At 56.3% G+C, this 16,093-nt stretch overlaps 1 protein-coding gene across 2 annotated transcripts in view; it reads right to left on the bottom strand.

The window, feature by feature from the left end:
- The window catches only part of CERK (ceramide kinase), a 58,067-nt gene extending 42,380 nt beyond the window's left edge, over positions 1-15,687 (bottom strand). The window contains exon 1 of one of the 2 annotated variants that reach the window (XM_019803343.2): positions 15,431-15,687. In XM_019803343.2, coding sequence (XP_019658902.1) covers positions 15,431-15,449 — 19 coding nt within the window. In that variant the 5' untranslated portion in view covers positions 15,450-15,687. Of the gene's footprint in view, positions 1-13,277; positions 13,423-15,430 lie in introns of those variants that run through there. The other variant, XM_011229402.3, reaches the window with a different exon arrangement.
- Between the last annotated feature and the right edge of the window lie 406 nt (positions 15,688-16,093).

Consider the following 16,093-nt stretch of genomic DNA (forward strand, 5'->3'; position numbering starts at 1 on the left):
ATTTATTTATTTGACAGAGATAGAGACAGCCAGCGAGAGAGGGAACACAAGCAGGGGGAGTGGGAGAGGAAGAAGCAGGCTCATAGCAGAGGAGCCTGATGTGGGGCTCGATCCCATAACGCCGGGATCACGCCCTGAGCCAAAGGCAGGCGCTTAACCGCTGTGCCACCCAGGCGCCCCAGAAGAGGGGATGTTTTATCCAAATGTAGACTGCCAACTTTTCCAGTGATCTGCTCGGCTGACTTTTCCAGGCCAGCCACTGTGCTGCATTTGGGGAAAGATGTTCAAGGCACAGTGTGTGTCCTCATTCTGACTCAGGAATCCAAGTGGGGAGGAAGCACAGGATGAGCCGTGGGACAGGCAGGACCCAGGGCTGCCGCATGTGCCCCAGGGAGCCAGGGCCCCACTGAGGCGGAGGCCAGGGGTGGGCGGGGGCTCTGGAAAGGTCTGGGGGCTCCAGTCAGAGTGGGAGGAGAAGGTCTGCATGGGCCTGGGGGCGGACAGCAGCTGATGTCCATTGCGGGAAACCCAGAGGAAGCCACTCCACGGAGCTGCCCGGATGGCAGAAGCAAGCCGGGGTCGAACACGGCTGGGGGGGTTGGGTAGCGGAGACCCAGGACCGCAAGCCCCCGTCTGCACAGGCTACATTCTGGAAGGCTGTCCGCAAACTGTTGTTAGGATCTACGATCTGTTTTACATAGAACAGCATTATAATTTGTGGTCTGGTCCCAGGCTGCTGTAAGGCCTGCCATCGAGCTAAAGGGCTCTATTTTGGTAACAGCCCCCAGAAAACCACTGCTGTGGCATTTCAGCAACTTGACATCGTCTGGAAGTCACTGCCTGCAGAGGTCAAGTTGTAAACCCGGGAAGGCAGCCTCTAGATGGGCGTGGGCCTCGAAGGAGCCTTGGAAGGCTGGGAGGGGACAGTCTCCAGGGGGGTCAGAATGGTCAGGAGCAAGGGACAGAGATACTCTGGCTGAGGAACCAGAGGTGGCCTCAGAGGGCAGCGTGGGCTCCGGCGCACCAGGGGTCAGAGGCCGGGGAGGGGCGGCTCCGGGCCCTGCCGTGCGGCACCCTGCCCTCGGCAAAACCTCTCCGCGAGGCCTCCCTCCAGGGCGCCCTGCCTTCTCCCTCCCTCAGCCAGAAGCTGTGGCTCTCCCTTCTCCCCGCTGTAGCAGCCTCTGCTCAGGGCAGCCACGCGGGCTCCCTGCCACCAGCTCCCGTCCCACAGCCTGCCTCCCCACACCCTCCTCGTTTCGTGGGGCGCTGGCCTGCCCGTCCTTCGAGTCCCGCTGAGTCCACACCAACGTTTCCTGGCCCTCCGCCCTGTCTCCTGCGGGAGGGGCTGCCAGGTGTGTGTCTGGGGCATTGGGCAGGGGCTCAGGAGCACTGCAGGATGAGTCAGGGATTCCCCCACATGGGATCACACGCTCACATGGTGACCGCAGACCACCGAGAACAAACGGCAGGCTCTCCCGCAGGCCTGGCTAGTCCTTACAGCGGGGCCTGTCTGATAAGGAACAGCCGAGGATGTCACGATACGCTAAGTGTGCACAGTAACTAGGAGTGACCGGCTTCTCAGTACCAAGACGACCGCTGGCACAAGGAGCTGCACAAGACACGAAGACAGTCGTTATCTGACGTCATGAAATGCGGGGAAGTGACACGTGACTCACAGGATGGCCCATGCAAGACAGTCTGCAAATTGATAATCCCAATCTTGCCTGTCGGTTTGACAGACTTGAAGAACCGAAGGAGGACGCGTGTGACGTCACGATGCCGCCCCGCGCCCTGCTCACTAGGGCCTGAGCATCCCCTCGAGTCCCGCACGCAGGCTCATGAGCCATTACGTCGCACACAGCCATGACGGGCCACACCGAGACCCCCGCAGCCCCAGCTCGCGCGGGTACCCACCGGACACCGGACCCCGTTCCCACCGCAGCCCCTGCTCTGCCCTCCTACAACTTCCAGGGAACCATCACAGACGGAGTGCGTGGAGGTGATGTTGGGGTGACAGGGCAGAGGAGGGGGCGCAGCGCAGGGCTGGAGGTGGGGGGAAGGGCTCAGAGTCTGAGCAGAGACCGCAAGGAGGCCAGGACAAGCCGCACAGAAGGTAGCCTGGGAGAGAAGCAGGAGCCGAGGGAGGGACAGGGATGGAAGGACGGGACGTAGGGACGCAGGGCTTGTGACTTGGTGGCTGATGCAGCTCCCACTCAGGGGAGCTGGAGCTCAGGGGGCTCTGGGCAGAGGGAGGCCCGGGTTGACACGGGTCTGCTCCTGGGGGACGGGACAAGGGACACGACACAGGGAGGGGCTTTGGGGTGAACCTCCGTGTCTTCCGCTACAGTCAGCCTACCCAAAGCGTCCTGTTCCTTGGGTGCGATCGAGACAAGCACCTGTGAGCAGGATGTTACCTCACACGTGTGCGGCTTCTGCACGGGACACGCAGGAAGGCACAGAACCGTGTTTCCTAAAGACGGACCGAGACCAGCGGGGAGGCCAAAGTCCCTATTGCCTGCACGCTTCACTGAGGAAAGTGAGGGACAGGGTGTGGGTCTGGCCTGGGCTGCCCCTCGGGGGACACAGGAAGCAGGTTGGGGGGACAGGGGCACAGACGGGGACAGGCAGTCTGGACCCGGCCCGCCCGTTAGCACCTCAGCCGCGAGCTGAGCTGCATTTCACGACTGTGTGCGAGGATGACAGCATCAGACGAGGGATTTCAGGAAGTTAAGTAAGATCAAGGGTGGGAAGGGTCCTTTCCTGTTCTGTCTCCCCGCGGCTCCCGTCCCCTCCTCCGCGCTCAGCCGAGGAGCAGCCTTCGGCCGGGCACTCCTCTCCTAGCTCACCACACGTTTGCAAATCGGGAGCAGAGGCCCTGATCTTCAGAACTGTCCTCTCTCGTTAGCAGGCGAAGAACTCCACCGCGAATCTGAGAAGTCAGACAGCACGTCCCCGCAGGACACAGGACACGGTACCCGGTTGCCGTCGCTCTCCTCCGGGGTCGGGGTCTGGGGGTGGCCGTGGGGACCGCCCACGGTCCTCCAGGGGCAACGTGCAACCGCCCTGTGACGGCCAGCCGCCTCCAGCCGGCCTGGAGGAGCCTCCGGGAAGCACGGCGGGCACAAGCGGGAACCACAGTACGTCGGTGCGTGTACACGAAACAGAGGAGTGTCTCGCAAAGAGTTAGCGGTGGGAATTTGGGGGCACTTCCATTTTCTACGCGATGCGAGCATTTCTCTAATGTCTGCCTGCATCCTGCACCACCTCGCACCGCATGTGAGACTGGGAAGAACAGAACGGTCTTCTGGAAAGGAGCCTGCCGTGAGATGAGAGGTCAGAAGTCCTGCCGTGAGGAGAGGTTACTTCCAGGCCGCTCTAGACCTGGCTGGTGGCCACGTTGTTGGACAGGACTCAGCAGACAAGGACGCGGGGGCCCAGGGCACAGGCTGGTCCGTCCTGCAGCCTGGCCTGTCCCCTGCAGCTCCCTCCCCACCCAGGGGCGCAGTCCTGCCGACCTGGGCCAGAATCTGCGCTTTCCTTGCTGACGCACCCCAAGCATCTTTCCGGTGAAATCGCCTCGCATCTTACTCCCCATCACTGCCTTCTTGGAGCCCATCGCGGCCTGTCTGCAGAGGGAGCAGTGGCCGAGGCTCCCGGGCGTCACCTGTCACTTTATAAAAGTAACAACCTCACACCTCCTAAAAACCTTGTAGTGAAGTACGCTTCTGGAATAGACGGTTTCTCCGAGGACAGAAAGATGCTGGAAATCACCGAACTCCCTGAGACTGCGGCTTCTCAACGGAGCCGTGGGCACCTCTTCGTGGTGCAGCCACCCCGGCCACTGTTGGGTTTGAGCAGCATCCCTGGGCTCCAGCCACAAGTGCCGGGGGTACCCCCAACACTGCCGGACGTCAGCCAGCGTCTCCTGGGGGCACCGTCCTTGGCAGAGAATATTGCCCTGGGGGGTCACTGTGCTTAGCAACCTGTTCTTTACACAGAAAACAGAAGGAAACCAAGGCCGGTCTTGGGGGCACAGGGGAAAGCGGGGTCTCCTGTATGCGCACATATGCCCCACAGGTGCCCCACACCCAACCTTCTAAACAGAAACCCATCTTTCCTAGTTTGCAGCCCCTTTCCGGAAACTTCCTTCCCTGCTGCTCCCCAGCCAGTGAAGAGCGTTCCATCCTCATGCTCTCGTGCCCAGCTACCCAGGAGCCGGGCCTGACCTCTTCCCTGTGTTGAGGAGGCTCCCAGCCCGACTGTACCCCCCACACATGCACCCCCCCTCCCTAAGGGCACGAAGGACGCAAATGTGGACGAGGCACTGCTTTGTCCCAATCTTTTGTGGCTTCTCCCACCGAGTTGGGACCGTGTGCGGACATCCCGCCACTCCTCACGCAGGCTAATCAACACCCCAGGCCGGGGATGGGGAGCAGTCCAAGACCCTCCCCCACCCGCTTCCTGGCAGACCTCCTCCGACTCGTCCCGGTGCCCGCACGCCACCCCGGTGGGGCAAACACACAGCAGGACCGCTGGAACACGAGAGCCCGGAGGCCTCCAGCACAACTCGAGATCGCATCCGAAGTTCAGCCAAACCCTGAAACAGCCATGCAGCGATGTCACGGCGTTCCTGGAACCGTTCCTAAACCTCTCTACGGTGCTCAATCACTACGCTGAAATGATCTTTTTAGGGGTGATTTTTAAAACTTCCTGAGCTGGAAGAGGAAGTCCATCTGGGTGACCGCCACCCCCCCCCGGACAGGACAGTCGCGGGGCACGACGTGACCTGGCTGCTGGCGGCTGTCCACAACCACATGACAGGCCTCCCTGTCCGTGCTCCTGGGGGGCCCACAGCCACCCTGATAGGGCTGCGGGGAAAAAGCAAGTGGGCTGGCACCAGCCCCTTGCACGCTCAGGTCAGATCACACAGGAGTCCACAGCCGCCAAGGTGCCGGGGGCCCCAGCACTTCCCAGTTCAGAGACGGTTCACACAGCTGCCGGAGCCCTGCCTTCGCGGGTGGGTTTGAATGGGGTGCCATGGGGGGGTCTCCTCACAAGATTAGAGAGATCAAAATGGATGCGTCAAATGTCCCAAGGGCCACCTGATCCCCTCCCAGGAGCCTGTCCGCCAGCACAGCCCTGCCCATTGTTCCTGCTCCAAAGGCCCCGTGGGAACTCTCTGAGCTGTGTGTGTGCATGTGTGTGTGTGAGCGTGTGTGTGAGCACGTGTGTGTGCGAGCACGTGTGCACATATGCATTGTGAGTGCGTGTGTGCATGTGTGTGTGAAAGTGTGTGTGAGCACGTGTGTGCATGTGAGCGTTTGTGAGCACGTGTGCACGAGCACGTGTACATGTATGCGTGTGTGCGAGCACGTGTGCACGTATGCATGTGTGCGTGTGTGTGCATGTGTGTGCGAGGTTGTGTGTGCATGTATGCATGAGCATGTGTGGGCACCTGTGCGTGTGAGCGGGCACTACAGTGTGCATGTGAGTGTGTGTGCACGAGCATATGTGTGCGTGTGTGCGAGCACGTGCATGTGTGTATGTGTGTGCATGTGTGAACATGTGTGCGCGCGAGCACGTGTGCATGTATGCGTGTGTGGGCACTGTATGCATGTGAGCGTGTATAAGCGTGTGTGGGCATGTGCATGCATGTGCGTGCACGTGTGAGCACACAGCTGGGGGAGGGGCTGGAGGCAGCACTGCCCCCCCCCGCCCGTGCTCCTGGTAGAGCAGGCCCTGCTGCTGAGCACGACCCCGACCTCCGGCCCTCACTGTCCGCCTGCTCCCCAGCCCTGGACTTGGTCTCAGCCTCGTGCTTCAGAGGGTGACAGGCTCTTCCACAAAACCATCAAGAAAACTGAGCCCCTCAGGACGGCTTCCTCAGAACTTCCACGACAACATTCTCCTGTCTCCTCACACTGATGGTCCCAAGAATGTGTTGCTAGGCCGCCAGAGAAGTTTTCACAAAGGACACACTGTCCTGGGGCCTGCAACACTGGACTCGGGGATCGATGTCACAGACGCGTCCTGGGGACACGTGAGCTCACTGCCACGCAGCAACTCAACAACCGGCATCGGAGAAGGTGTCTACGACCTGCCAGGTGGGTCGTGACGCCCCGAGAGTTGGCTTCCCATCATGGGCTTGGCCCAAGCAGCGCGCCGAGCCGGTCTTCGGGGCTGAAGACACACGTTGCATCACACGAGCCGACCGCGCCACACGCGACCTCACAGGTGTGCAGGGGGCAGTGCCAGGCTCGTCCAGACGCACCTTCACCCGGTCCCCCCAAGGCAGGGGCCCTGCACACACCTCGGCGGACACTGGAAACCCCCTCCCGGCTGTTGTCTCTCCTCAAGTCACTACGGTTTCAGTGATTTCCGGGCCTGGAAAGACTTGATCTGGAATCCGGCAGAAACCGTGTTTATTACCCTCTGCAGATATTACAGGTTTCGAGAAACAGATGTTCAGGCAAAGTTGGTCATAAACACGGAGCTGAAGAGATGCTGGTATTAACGACAACAGACCCTCCGCGGAAGGCGCGTGTTACTCCCAGAGCAAGACTATTTATAAAGAATAACAGTCCACGTAGAGGAAGAGCCACTTGTGTTCAAAGAGTACAATGGGGAGACGGGGTGGCGGGTCATGACCCCCGACGGTCACCGCCAGTTTCTGCGCAAGGAGCGCCCAGAGCAGCGCTGGGTTTGAAGAAACAGCATGAGTACGAGCTAGAAATCACACCCGTGTGAGGGACACACACGCGGTCTGCTACAGGCGTTCTCTCCCTCTCGTCCTCCCTGGGCCTGGGACGCGAAGTGGCCCGTCCGTCCGGCGTCGTCAGGATGCGGACAGCTCGTCTGGTTCCGGTAATGCTGCTGAAGTTTAGAACCGAATCTGAGCAGCGTCAGCTGTGGCAGTGCTGTGAACGCTGAGCCAGTTCAAAACACAGGGAAATGCGGGAGAGGCACGCGCGCAACCAAACGAGGGAAAGAAACACACGCTTCCAACACTTCCTTGGTATTTTTATTTTACGCTATTAAACACGACATAAACCAATCTCAGGACAGGATACTCACTCCGGCCGCGCCTCTTCACGGACAATAAATTCTAGCACTTATCCTACATGATACGAATTCCAAAGTAGCACGGAATCAATTTACCGGGTTTCAGTGGCTTACAGGTTTATGTGCGTGACCCACACGTCACTTGCTTGGGATGTGAAGTTCTACTCACACTCACATGGAGACGCCCCTGTCCCTCCAACAGACCACCAGACACACACACACGTGCACACACACACCCGGCTACCTGCCTCACCAGGGTCTCCCCCACTTTCCGGCCTAACACCGCCTCCCCAGAGCCCCCGCCGCCGGCGCACCTGCCCTGTCCGCGATCACTGCGCACACGCACACGCACGCCCAGCCGTTCTTCTGCCCCCCTGCTGGGTCACAGCTCCCTGAGGATGGGCCTGCGTGTCCCCACGGGGCGTCGCCTCACAGGGGCCTGGTGCTGTCGCGCCGTGTGCGCGTGGTAACAGCAGCGACGATACCGGCCGCTGCGAGTGCAGGTCTGTGCTAAATTTGTAAGTGCAGATAATCCTCACAATGACGCGAGTGTAGGTACGATCCTCGCCTTCCAGGCGGACTCAACAGGAGACCGCACACAGCTCCGCTTCTCTGGGAAGTCAGACAACTCGTCCGAGCCGCAGACGCTGAGGGGCAGGCCCAGAATTAACTTCGGGGAATCGACCAAAACATGCTCCTCTCGGCTGGCCCTGCCCCGCCCGCTCCTGGTCCCGAAGGGCCCCCCACAACCGCAGGGCCCGAGTCAGGCCACAAGGGGTGCACATGAACAGCCACAAACCATTCAGAAATTGGTGAAAAGACTTTTTTTTAAACAATAATCAAGGAGCAAGTGCGGCCCACTGTGTCCGAGCACCTTTAGTTTCGAAGGACTTAATTTCCGTTTCTAAGAATATCATTATAACTACTACACTAGGGCAGGTCATTTTGTGACGTTCTGTACGTTTTCTAAAGAATCCTTAGAACACAGCTCACGTGAGCCACAACGTGTGGCTGCCACAAGTCTCCCCCACTCGCCCAGTCAGACCTCAGCCCGACTCGGACGCGCCTCTGCGTGTGTAAGCTCGCGGCGACATCTTCTAATAACAATAAAGCAAGCCGTTTCAAGGGCCAGTGGTACTAGTTCAAATATTACCATTATTACAAACTCAGAGAAATGTTCTCATGTAATAAAGTCCTTTCCAAATATGGTCTGAAATGTTGCAACTACATCTCAGCTGGAAGTTGGGAGTGCTTTGCCGACAAGGGGTACAGTTCCCCGTGCTTCCTTTCACAGGGAGGGTGACTTGTGTTGACAGGCAGTCAAGCCTCCGATAAAGGTGAGGACCGAATGGCCACCACATTCCAGCAAAGTCGCAGGCAATGCCAGCGAGATCACCAGCACTGCAGCCATGTGGGCAGAGCCAGCCAGGGACAGCGGAAAGGGCCCTGCCCTCTGTTTTCCCCCTTGTCAGATCTGTTCTGTACGCCCTTCCGTGCCTGTCACGACCTGCTCAGACGGAATTTACTCCACAGTCATGACTCAGGTGAGAAACAGGGCCTGCCGTCAATCAGCTTTACGGCTCCAAGTTCCCGGATGAACCTGGGTGCCCACAGCGCCTCATACCCAACAGGAGAGGGACCTCCTATGTGTCATGAGGCTGGCACACGTGCGTGAGTACACACGCGAGTGCAGTGGGGGCAGGATGCTTGGAGCATGCCACGCCGCAGCACCCCAAGAGACACCCGGGAGTCCCGACACGGGACCAAAACAAAAGCAAGTCACAATCAAGGGACAGCTCTGTTCCACGACACAACGTCACACACCAGAGCCCTGTGCAAGAGGGAGCAGATGGGACAGGCCAGGAGTGGGCCGCTGCACACCCCCTTCCTGCACCCAGCAGTGTGGCCTGATGTGCTGGGGCAAAGTCTGAGCCTTCTGTGTGCTCAGGAGGCGAGGATGGTGAGGAAAAAAGAAGACAGAGATTTAAAAACATGATTCAACCATATGTGGTCTACTCACTTCAAATCTAACAATGGAACGGGTAGAAAGTTAAAGGATCGAAAAGAACCTGTCACGCAAACATTAATCAGAAGAGAGGAGTTGGGGCACCTGGGTGGCTCAGTAGGTTAAGCGTCTCCTGATTTCAGCTCAGGTCATGACCTCAGGGTCGAGATCGAGCCCCTTGTCAGGCTCTGCACGTAGGTCAGAGTCTGCTTGAGATTCTCTCTCCCTCTCCCTCCACCCCTCTTCCTCCACTCGTGTGTGTGTGTGTGTGTGTGTGTGTGTGTGTGTGTGCACGCACATGTGCTCTCTCAAAGGAAGGAAGGGAGGGAGGGGCTTGTTAACAGATAAAGTAGTCCGCAGAACAAAGAAAACTACCAGAGACAGAGATGGACATTGCATAATGGAAAAGGGTGAACCCCAAATGAAGACATGGCAATCCTGAACGTGTATGCATCAAACAACAGAGAAGGAAAATACATAAAGCAAAAATTTATAGAACTACAAGGCAAAATAGAGAAGTCCACAATTATAGTTGGAGACTTCAACAATCAATAGAAGAACTAGACAGCTCAGTAAGGATATTAAGAACCACCATCATCATCAACCAACAGAATCCATCACGTTTCCCAACAACAGTACAATACACACTCTATCAAGTGCCTATGGAAAATATGCCACTATAGACTACATCACTTCCACACGTTCCTTCTGTTCTTAAGTCACTTCATACTTCAGAGGATGTGGGCAGGTTTGTGTGAAACTGGTCAGAGAGAAAGGAACTGGACCAATTCTGATGTTGGAGCCCAGTCTGCAAATGGATATGCTATTCCTCAGAGGGAGATGAGCTTTCTGCTTACAGACCAGTGCATGATGGGACTAGATCCCAAATGGGTGTGTTTCCCAAATTGCAGTATCGGTTTTTCCAGATGACCGGATTTGTTTGCTTGCTTGTTTTGAAGGTCAAAATATTTTAGTCATGTGGATTAGCTGCTTTTACAATACATCACATGCTTAGTCCCTCTTCACAAATAACGACTCAGAGCGGGGTCAGCAAGCTGCAGGCCAAATCCAGCCAGCTGTCTGCTTTTATAAATAAAGTTTTATGGGCACACGGCCATGTGAATTCATCTACATACTGTCTGTAGCTGCTTTTGTGCTAAAACAGCCGAATTGAGGAACTGTGACCCCCAAAGCCTAAAATATTTGCTATCTAGCCCTTTACGAAAATGTTTGGGGCCATGTTTTAGAGCAAAAAATAAAAGTTAACCTTGAATAACCTCAGAAAAATTACAATGTTTCTGACCATGTTGGGCTCCTGCTAAATGAGGGATTCTGGATTCTGGCCTCCGAGAGAATGCAGGGTAGAGAAGACAAATACATTCAAAAATTTACAAAGCAAAACACCGAACACAAAGCAGAGAGGAACAATCAGAGCTACGCAAAACTCAAAGGAAGACGACTGCTGAAGGGCGAAGTACTAGCCGGGCTGGGCCTGGAAGGAGGGTAAGATTCGAACCCGGGGGGGGGGGCGCCTGGGTGGCACAGTGGTTGAGCGTATGCCTTTGGCTCAGGGCGTGATCCCAGCGTTGTGGGATCGAGCCCCACATCAGGCTCTTCCGCTATGAGCCTGCTTCTTCCTCTCCCACTCCCCCTGTTGTGTTCCCTCTCTCCCTGGCTGTCTCTATCTCTTTTGAATAAATAAATAAAATGTTTAAAAAAAAAAAAAAGATTCGAACCCGGGAACAGGAGGAAAAGCATCTTGCAGAGAAGTGGTGCCAATCGGAAGGCAGCCAGTGGGGCGGGAACCACGGGGCCGGATCGGGGAGGCTGAGTGTGGGCCACGCACCTGCAGCAGGACGCCCGTGGGGCCGGGGAGCGGCACATGTGGAAGAACTTTCTAGCACAGCATCAGTTGGCTGCACCTAGCTGGCTGCCTGCATGGGGCCTGCGGCACCTTAGAAGGCTGCTCAAGGTGCTCTCCAGACTTGGGATCCCACAACCCGTTCAGCCACCACAGTCGCGTTCTAAGGAGGTGACACAGCGAACGAGAAAGACGGAAAGGGGAGGGAGGCCCAGAGGCCGGAGGTGGCAGAAGGCATCCGAAGCAGTCTGTGCGTGGGAAGGGTGACAAGAGGCGTGAGACGCGACAGGCGGCAGGCTACAGGAGAGCCAGCAGCCGGCGGGGTGGCACCCAGGCCCAGGCGCAAAGCGCAGGAGCTGCCGCTGGCCGGTCGTCGGAGACGCGGGCTGTCTCGGGCGCGGAATCAGATGTCGCTGGAAACGGGGAACCTGAGCTCAGGGGGAGGCACGACGTGGAGATCACTCCAACTGCGAAGACAGCCCCAGGCTGTAAGAGCAAGTGCGCCTCACTCTGGCCTAATCTACACATTCGCGAAATACGTGCCAAGGGCAGAAGCCAGCTAGCTATGTTCCGTAAGAGTCTGTATGCAAAAGTCCAGACTCATAGAGAAGAAAAAGAAATCGGGGCAGGAGAAGAAAGCAAACAGTCAGCAGCGTCTTCACAAACACACGCAAGACAGCCCTTCTAAACTGTGGAAGACAGTCCCTCAGATGCTAGTGTACTTCCTTGAGATAAAGCATCAGATAGGAGATTGATGGGTCAAATGATATATCCTTTCATAAAAACACCGTCAAAATATTGCCAGATTAGTTTCCCAAGCCAGCAGAGCAGCCCACACGCCCTCGCAAGCTCTCCGCTCTCTCTGCTGCTCTGGCTTCAGTACCATCCCCCACCCTTGAACTGTGTTAGGTCAACAGTCTGTACGTATTCTTTGCGTGGATTTTTTAAATCAGTTTTTTTTTTTTTGAGAGAGAGAGCGTGTGTGTGTGCGCATGCATGCACACGAGGAGTGGGGAAGGGCAGAGGGAGAGGACGAGACGATCTTCAGCACGCTCCACGCCCGGTGCAGAGCCTGATGAGGGGCAAATCAAGGGTCAGACGTGTAACTAACTGCACCACCCAGGTGCCCCAAATCAATTTTTGTATGTTCAAAATGTTTTCTTAATTTTAACCCTTTGTCATATTTGTTGCAAATACCATTCCCATCATTTTTTAAATTACGGAGTCTGACCAAAAAAACTCTTAAGATTTTTATTTATTGAAATAATCTAGATTTTTTTCTGGATTCCATCTTGGTTAGTGAGGTCTTCCCACATTCCAAAATTATAAATTGTCCTGTTTCCTTGTACTAACATATCTTTAGAAGAAAATCTTCATCCGATTCTGATTTTGAGGACCTTTCACATCATCAGTGAATAAAAAGGACATTTGTAGTGTTCATGTGATAAATAGGGCACAACCAAGAAGAATCATGTCTTAAGTCATGTGCTTTCCTATGCTAGCTTTCAACTCCTAACTATGCATCCAAGAGAAAGCAAAGCCTATGCCCCCCCCCAAAGGACCTGTACGCAAACGGTCAGCATCTTTATTCACACAGCCAAACCGTGGAAATGGTCCCGAAGTCCATCGAGTGAATGGAGAAACACGCGGGATTTCTCATACAATGCAGTATTACTTTGTGACAAGGAAGAACCAACCACTGATACATGATGAATCCCAAAACGATTAAGTGAGACAAAGAAGCCAGAGACAAGCGCACCGCTCTTGCAGGAAATTCTGTTAGATAGAAGTCAGCGCCATCCCTGGTGACAGAGCAGCGCAGAGAGCGAGGGATGAGGAGCTGGAGAAGGTTCTGGGCAGATGTGAATGTCCTGTATCTCGATGGGGTGATGTTTAGGCAGGTGCATATATTTATCAAAATTCACCAAACTATACCCTGAAAATGTGTGCATTTTACTGTCAATAACGCTGACATTTTTTTAATCTTAAATTTTAAATTTTTAAAAATTTTATCCATTTGTTTGAGAGAGAGAGAGAGCGAGCGAGAGCACAAGCACACGCGCCCATGTGCACCCCCGAGCTGGGGGGAGGGGCAGAGGAAGAGGGGCAAGCGGACTCCCCGCTGAGCAGGGAGCCCCGATGCAGGGCAGGACCCTGGGATCCTGGCCTGAGCCGAGGGCAGACGATAAAGCTGCTATTAAAAAGTCACATTTTAAATGAGTAAACAGGGCCCTGGAAAACATTCTGCAGTGTACTTCCCCAGCTTTTCTCTCCTGCATGTTTACACAGACAAAAACACCAAACAGTAGTCACTGCTTACGGGTGAGTCTAAGGGTGATTTCTACGTACCTGCTTTTCTGTGTCTTCTAGATTTTAAATTTTCTGTAAGTATCTGTGGGCCCTCACACCCCCCCCAGGACGCACACGCACACGCACACACACGCACACTCCTGCCAGCCCCAACCCTAAAAGAACGCATTCAGAGTCTGAGGGTGTAACCCAGATAGAGCTACAGTCTGTTTCAAGTTCAACCAGCACGACCCACTTTGAGCCAGGACGCCTCTGCTCAGTTTCCTGTTTTCGGTCTGCTTCACTTCCGAGCCGGCTGGCACCCAGGGGCGCTCGCTCTCACAGCATCCCTATGGGCAGGGCGGCCTCTCTGGGACCAGAAAACCCTGCCCCTCCCAATTCCTAGTCCTAACGTGGCTGTCCAGCACTGAGCCACATTCCCAGCACGGTGACCCGCAGAGAAAGAGTCGTGCCTGGATTAAAAGAGCAGCTCCGTTGTGCACATCTTTTGCCTCTGTGAGCAATTCCAGCTTTTGTGTCTGAAAACAGGAGTGATATTCTCCAGACGCAAGAGGGTCAGATGAAATTACCGGAGTGGCCGCACCCCGCCCAGTGCACACGGTGGCACCGTGGCCCTGACTCCCTTCTTTGACCCCCTGCCACGGCATGCCCAACACACTCCTTCCCCATCTGTCCCGGGGAGCTCACTGAAGGAAATGTCCCCTGGGCTGGTCGCGTCGGCCCTGCTACCCTACTGATCTCCAGCATGCAGTCACCTCCCAAGGGCCTGCTTCCTTCTGGGGGTGCAGAGTAATGGGGAAGCCCCAAAGAGCTCATGCAGCCCTCTCTGCACCGCTCACCCGGTGCTCTGCACGGCGCTGGGAAGCACACGGGAGATGAGAACAGGACTCTTCCGGGAGGAGGCCCACCGGCTGGGGCTCCGCAGCCCCGGGCCTCTCCGGGGAGGGAACCAAGCTCTAGGCTGAGAAGCTCTGGATGAGCCCGTACCAAAGCGCCTTCACGGTTTGTAAAAGCAAAACCAACACCATTCCAAGAGAGAGGACCGGTGGCCGTGGATGTGAGCAGCCGGCAGAAGCGAGCAGCCCCGTGGGCACCGCCACCCCCAGCGCCCAGAGTCTGACGACCGGAAACCACTGCTAGCCGGCTGCCCACACTGAGCCGGCAGTGAGGGACTTCCCACCCGGACAACGCACAGGGGTGGGGTCTGCCCAGTGTTCCCCGTGGGGGCCACACTGCCACTGGCTGGTTTGGGACCCACCAAGCTCACCGTTGGACCATGGGTGGGGCAGTGATTTCAACTCTCCATAGCAGGGTCTCCCCAGTTCTGAAGTATGGGAACAGCTGCCCCGCAGGGGTTGTGTGCGAATATGACACAGAACAGCAGCCTGATGGCTGCACGGGGTGCCCCATCCTGGAGCCCAGAGATTACAGAACAGCTCAAAGCCCTCGGGGCAGGCCAGGTGCCACTCACTCGCTGGAGAGAGAACAAGAGCGAGAGCCAGGGCCCTGCTGGGTGGTGCCAGGAGGCCCGAGGGTGAGATCTGAGGCAAGACATTTCTTCCAAAGGGACCTCGGTAAGCTCTCGCAGGAGGAGACTCGCAGACACCCTGCCACAGACAGGCTTTCTGCAGACAGTGCTTCTGGTGCAGGAGCCGAGGTCGGAAACCAAGTGCTGGTCTTGGGTGGGAGGCCACCCTTGACCCTGGCCCTGCCTCTGTTCCAGCTCTGCCCACCCCTCCTCCCACCCGCTGAGCCTCACAACCTCAGCGTTGGGAAGCACCTGCAGCACCCTGACCGTCCCCAAGGCGTCTAAAAGGCATCCCAAACTCTGTCCAGGAGAGAATCCTGACCTCTGCAACACCCACCCCCAATAATTAAAACAATAAATCCCCGCGTCTCCTGCCGTGATGTCAGTGGACTGCAAACCTGGACCATGTTCCCCTCACTCAGCTTCTGCATTTTATGCAGGCCCCGCCCTGCTCAGCCCACTCCTGCCCCGGGTCAGCAGCCTCCCCACCGCACTTCTTGCCCCTCCTCTGCTCACTCTGCACGGATCCTTCAGGAAGGCTGGGCTGCATACAGCCCTCCTGGGAGCTCCAAGAAGTCCCACCTCAGCCCCCCGGGATCCATGGGGCCCCATTTCCTCTCCCCCACCTCCTGGCTGGTCTTCGGGCCCTTGCTGTGCTTCCCACCTGCACCGTCTCTCCCCATGTGCACGGTCCCTCCAGGTCTGCAGTCAAATGTGGCCACCTAAGGGAGGGCTGCTGGCTGCCCCTGGACCACAGCCACCTGCCTCCATGCCGGCGTCTTCTCCTCAGACACACAAGCCTCTGCACGTGCGCCGACTGTCTCCCAGGGAAAACGATCCATTGCGGCAAGGACTCTGCCGCGTGCACTGAGCCAAGGCTAGGATACCACCGCACCCTCCGCAACAGGCCCTCTATAAAAACTTGCACAAGACGAATGAATGAAGTGGTGCACACCCACTGCGGCCAGCCCTGGGCTTCCTCTGCCTTGGAAGCCTCTCCCCTTTCCCACTGTCCAACACCGCCTTGGCTTATCCTCCTCCCTCCTTCCCAGGATCAAGTGACATCTCCTTCATCAGCCTCTGCCCATCCCTCTGCCAGCAGACAGCTCCCCCGGGAGCCCCTGGCCCCTTCTCCTTGGGGAGTGTCCCTTGGGCTGGGTGTGTCCCTTCCATTTTTATCCAAATTACACTTCTCCAACTCGGGAGTGCCTCTGAAAGTCATATGTCCAGCCTGTTGTTGTACCAAAATCAACTCCCCAAAAAAAAAAAAAAAAAAAAAAAAAAAAAAAAAAAAAAAAAAAAAAAAAAAAAAAAAAAAAAAAAAAAA

This window comes from Ailuropoda melanoleuca, chromosome 15 (genome assembly GCF_002007445.2).
Source record: "Ailuropoda melanoleuca isolate Jingjing chromosome 15, ASM200744v2, whole genome shotgun sequence".
Classification (NCBI taxonomy): domain Eukaryota; kingdom Metazoa; phylum Chordata; class Mammalia; order Carnivora; family Ursidae; genus Ailuropoda; species Ailuropoda melanoleuca.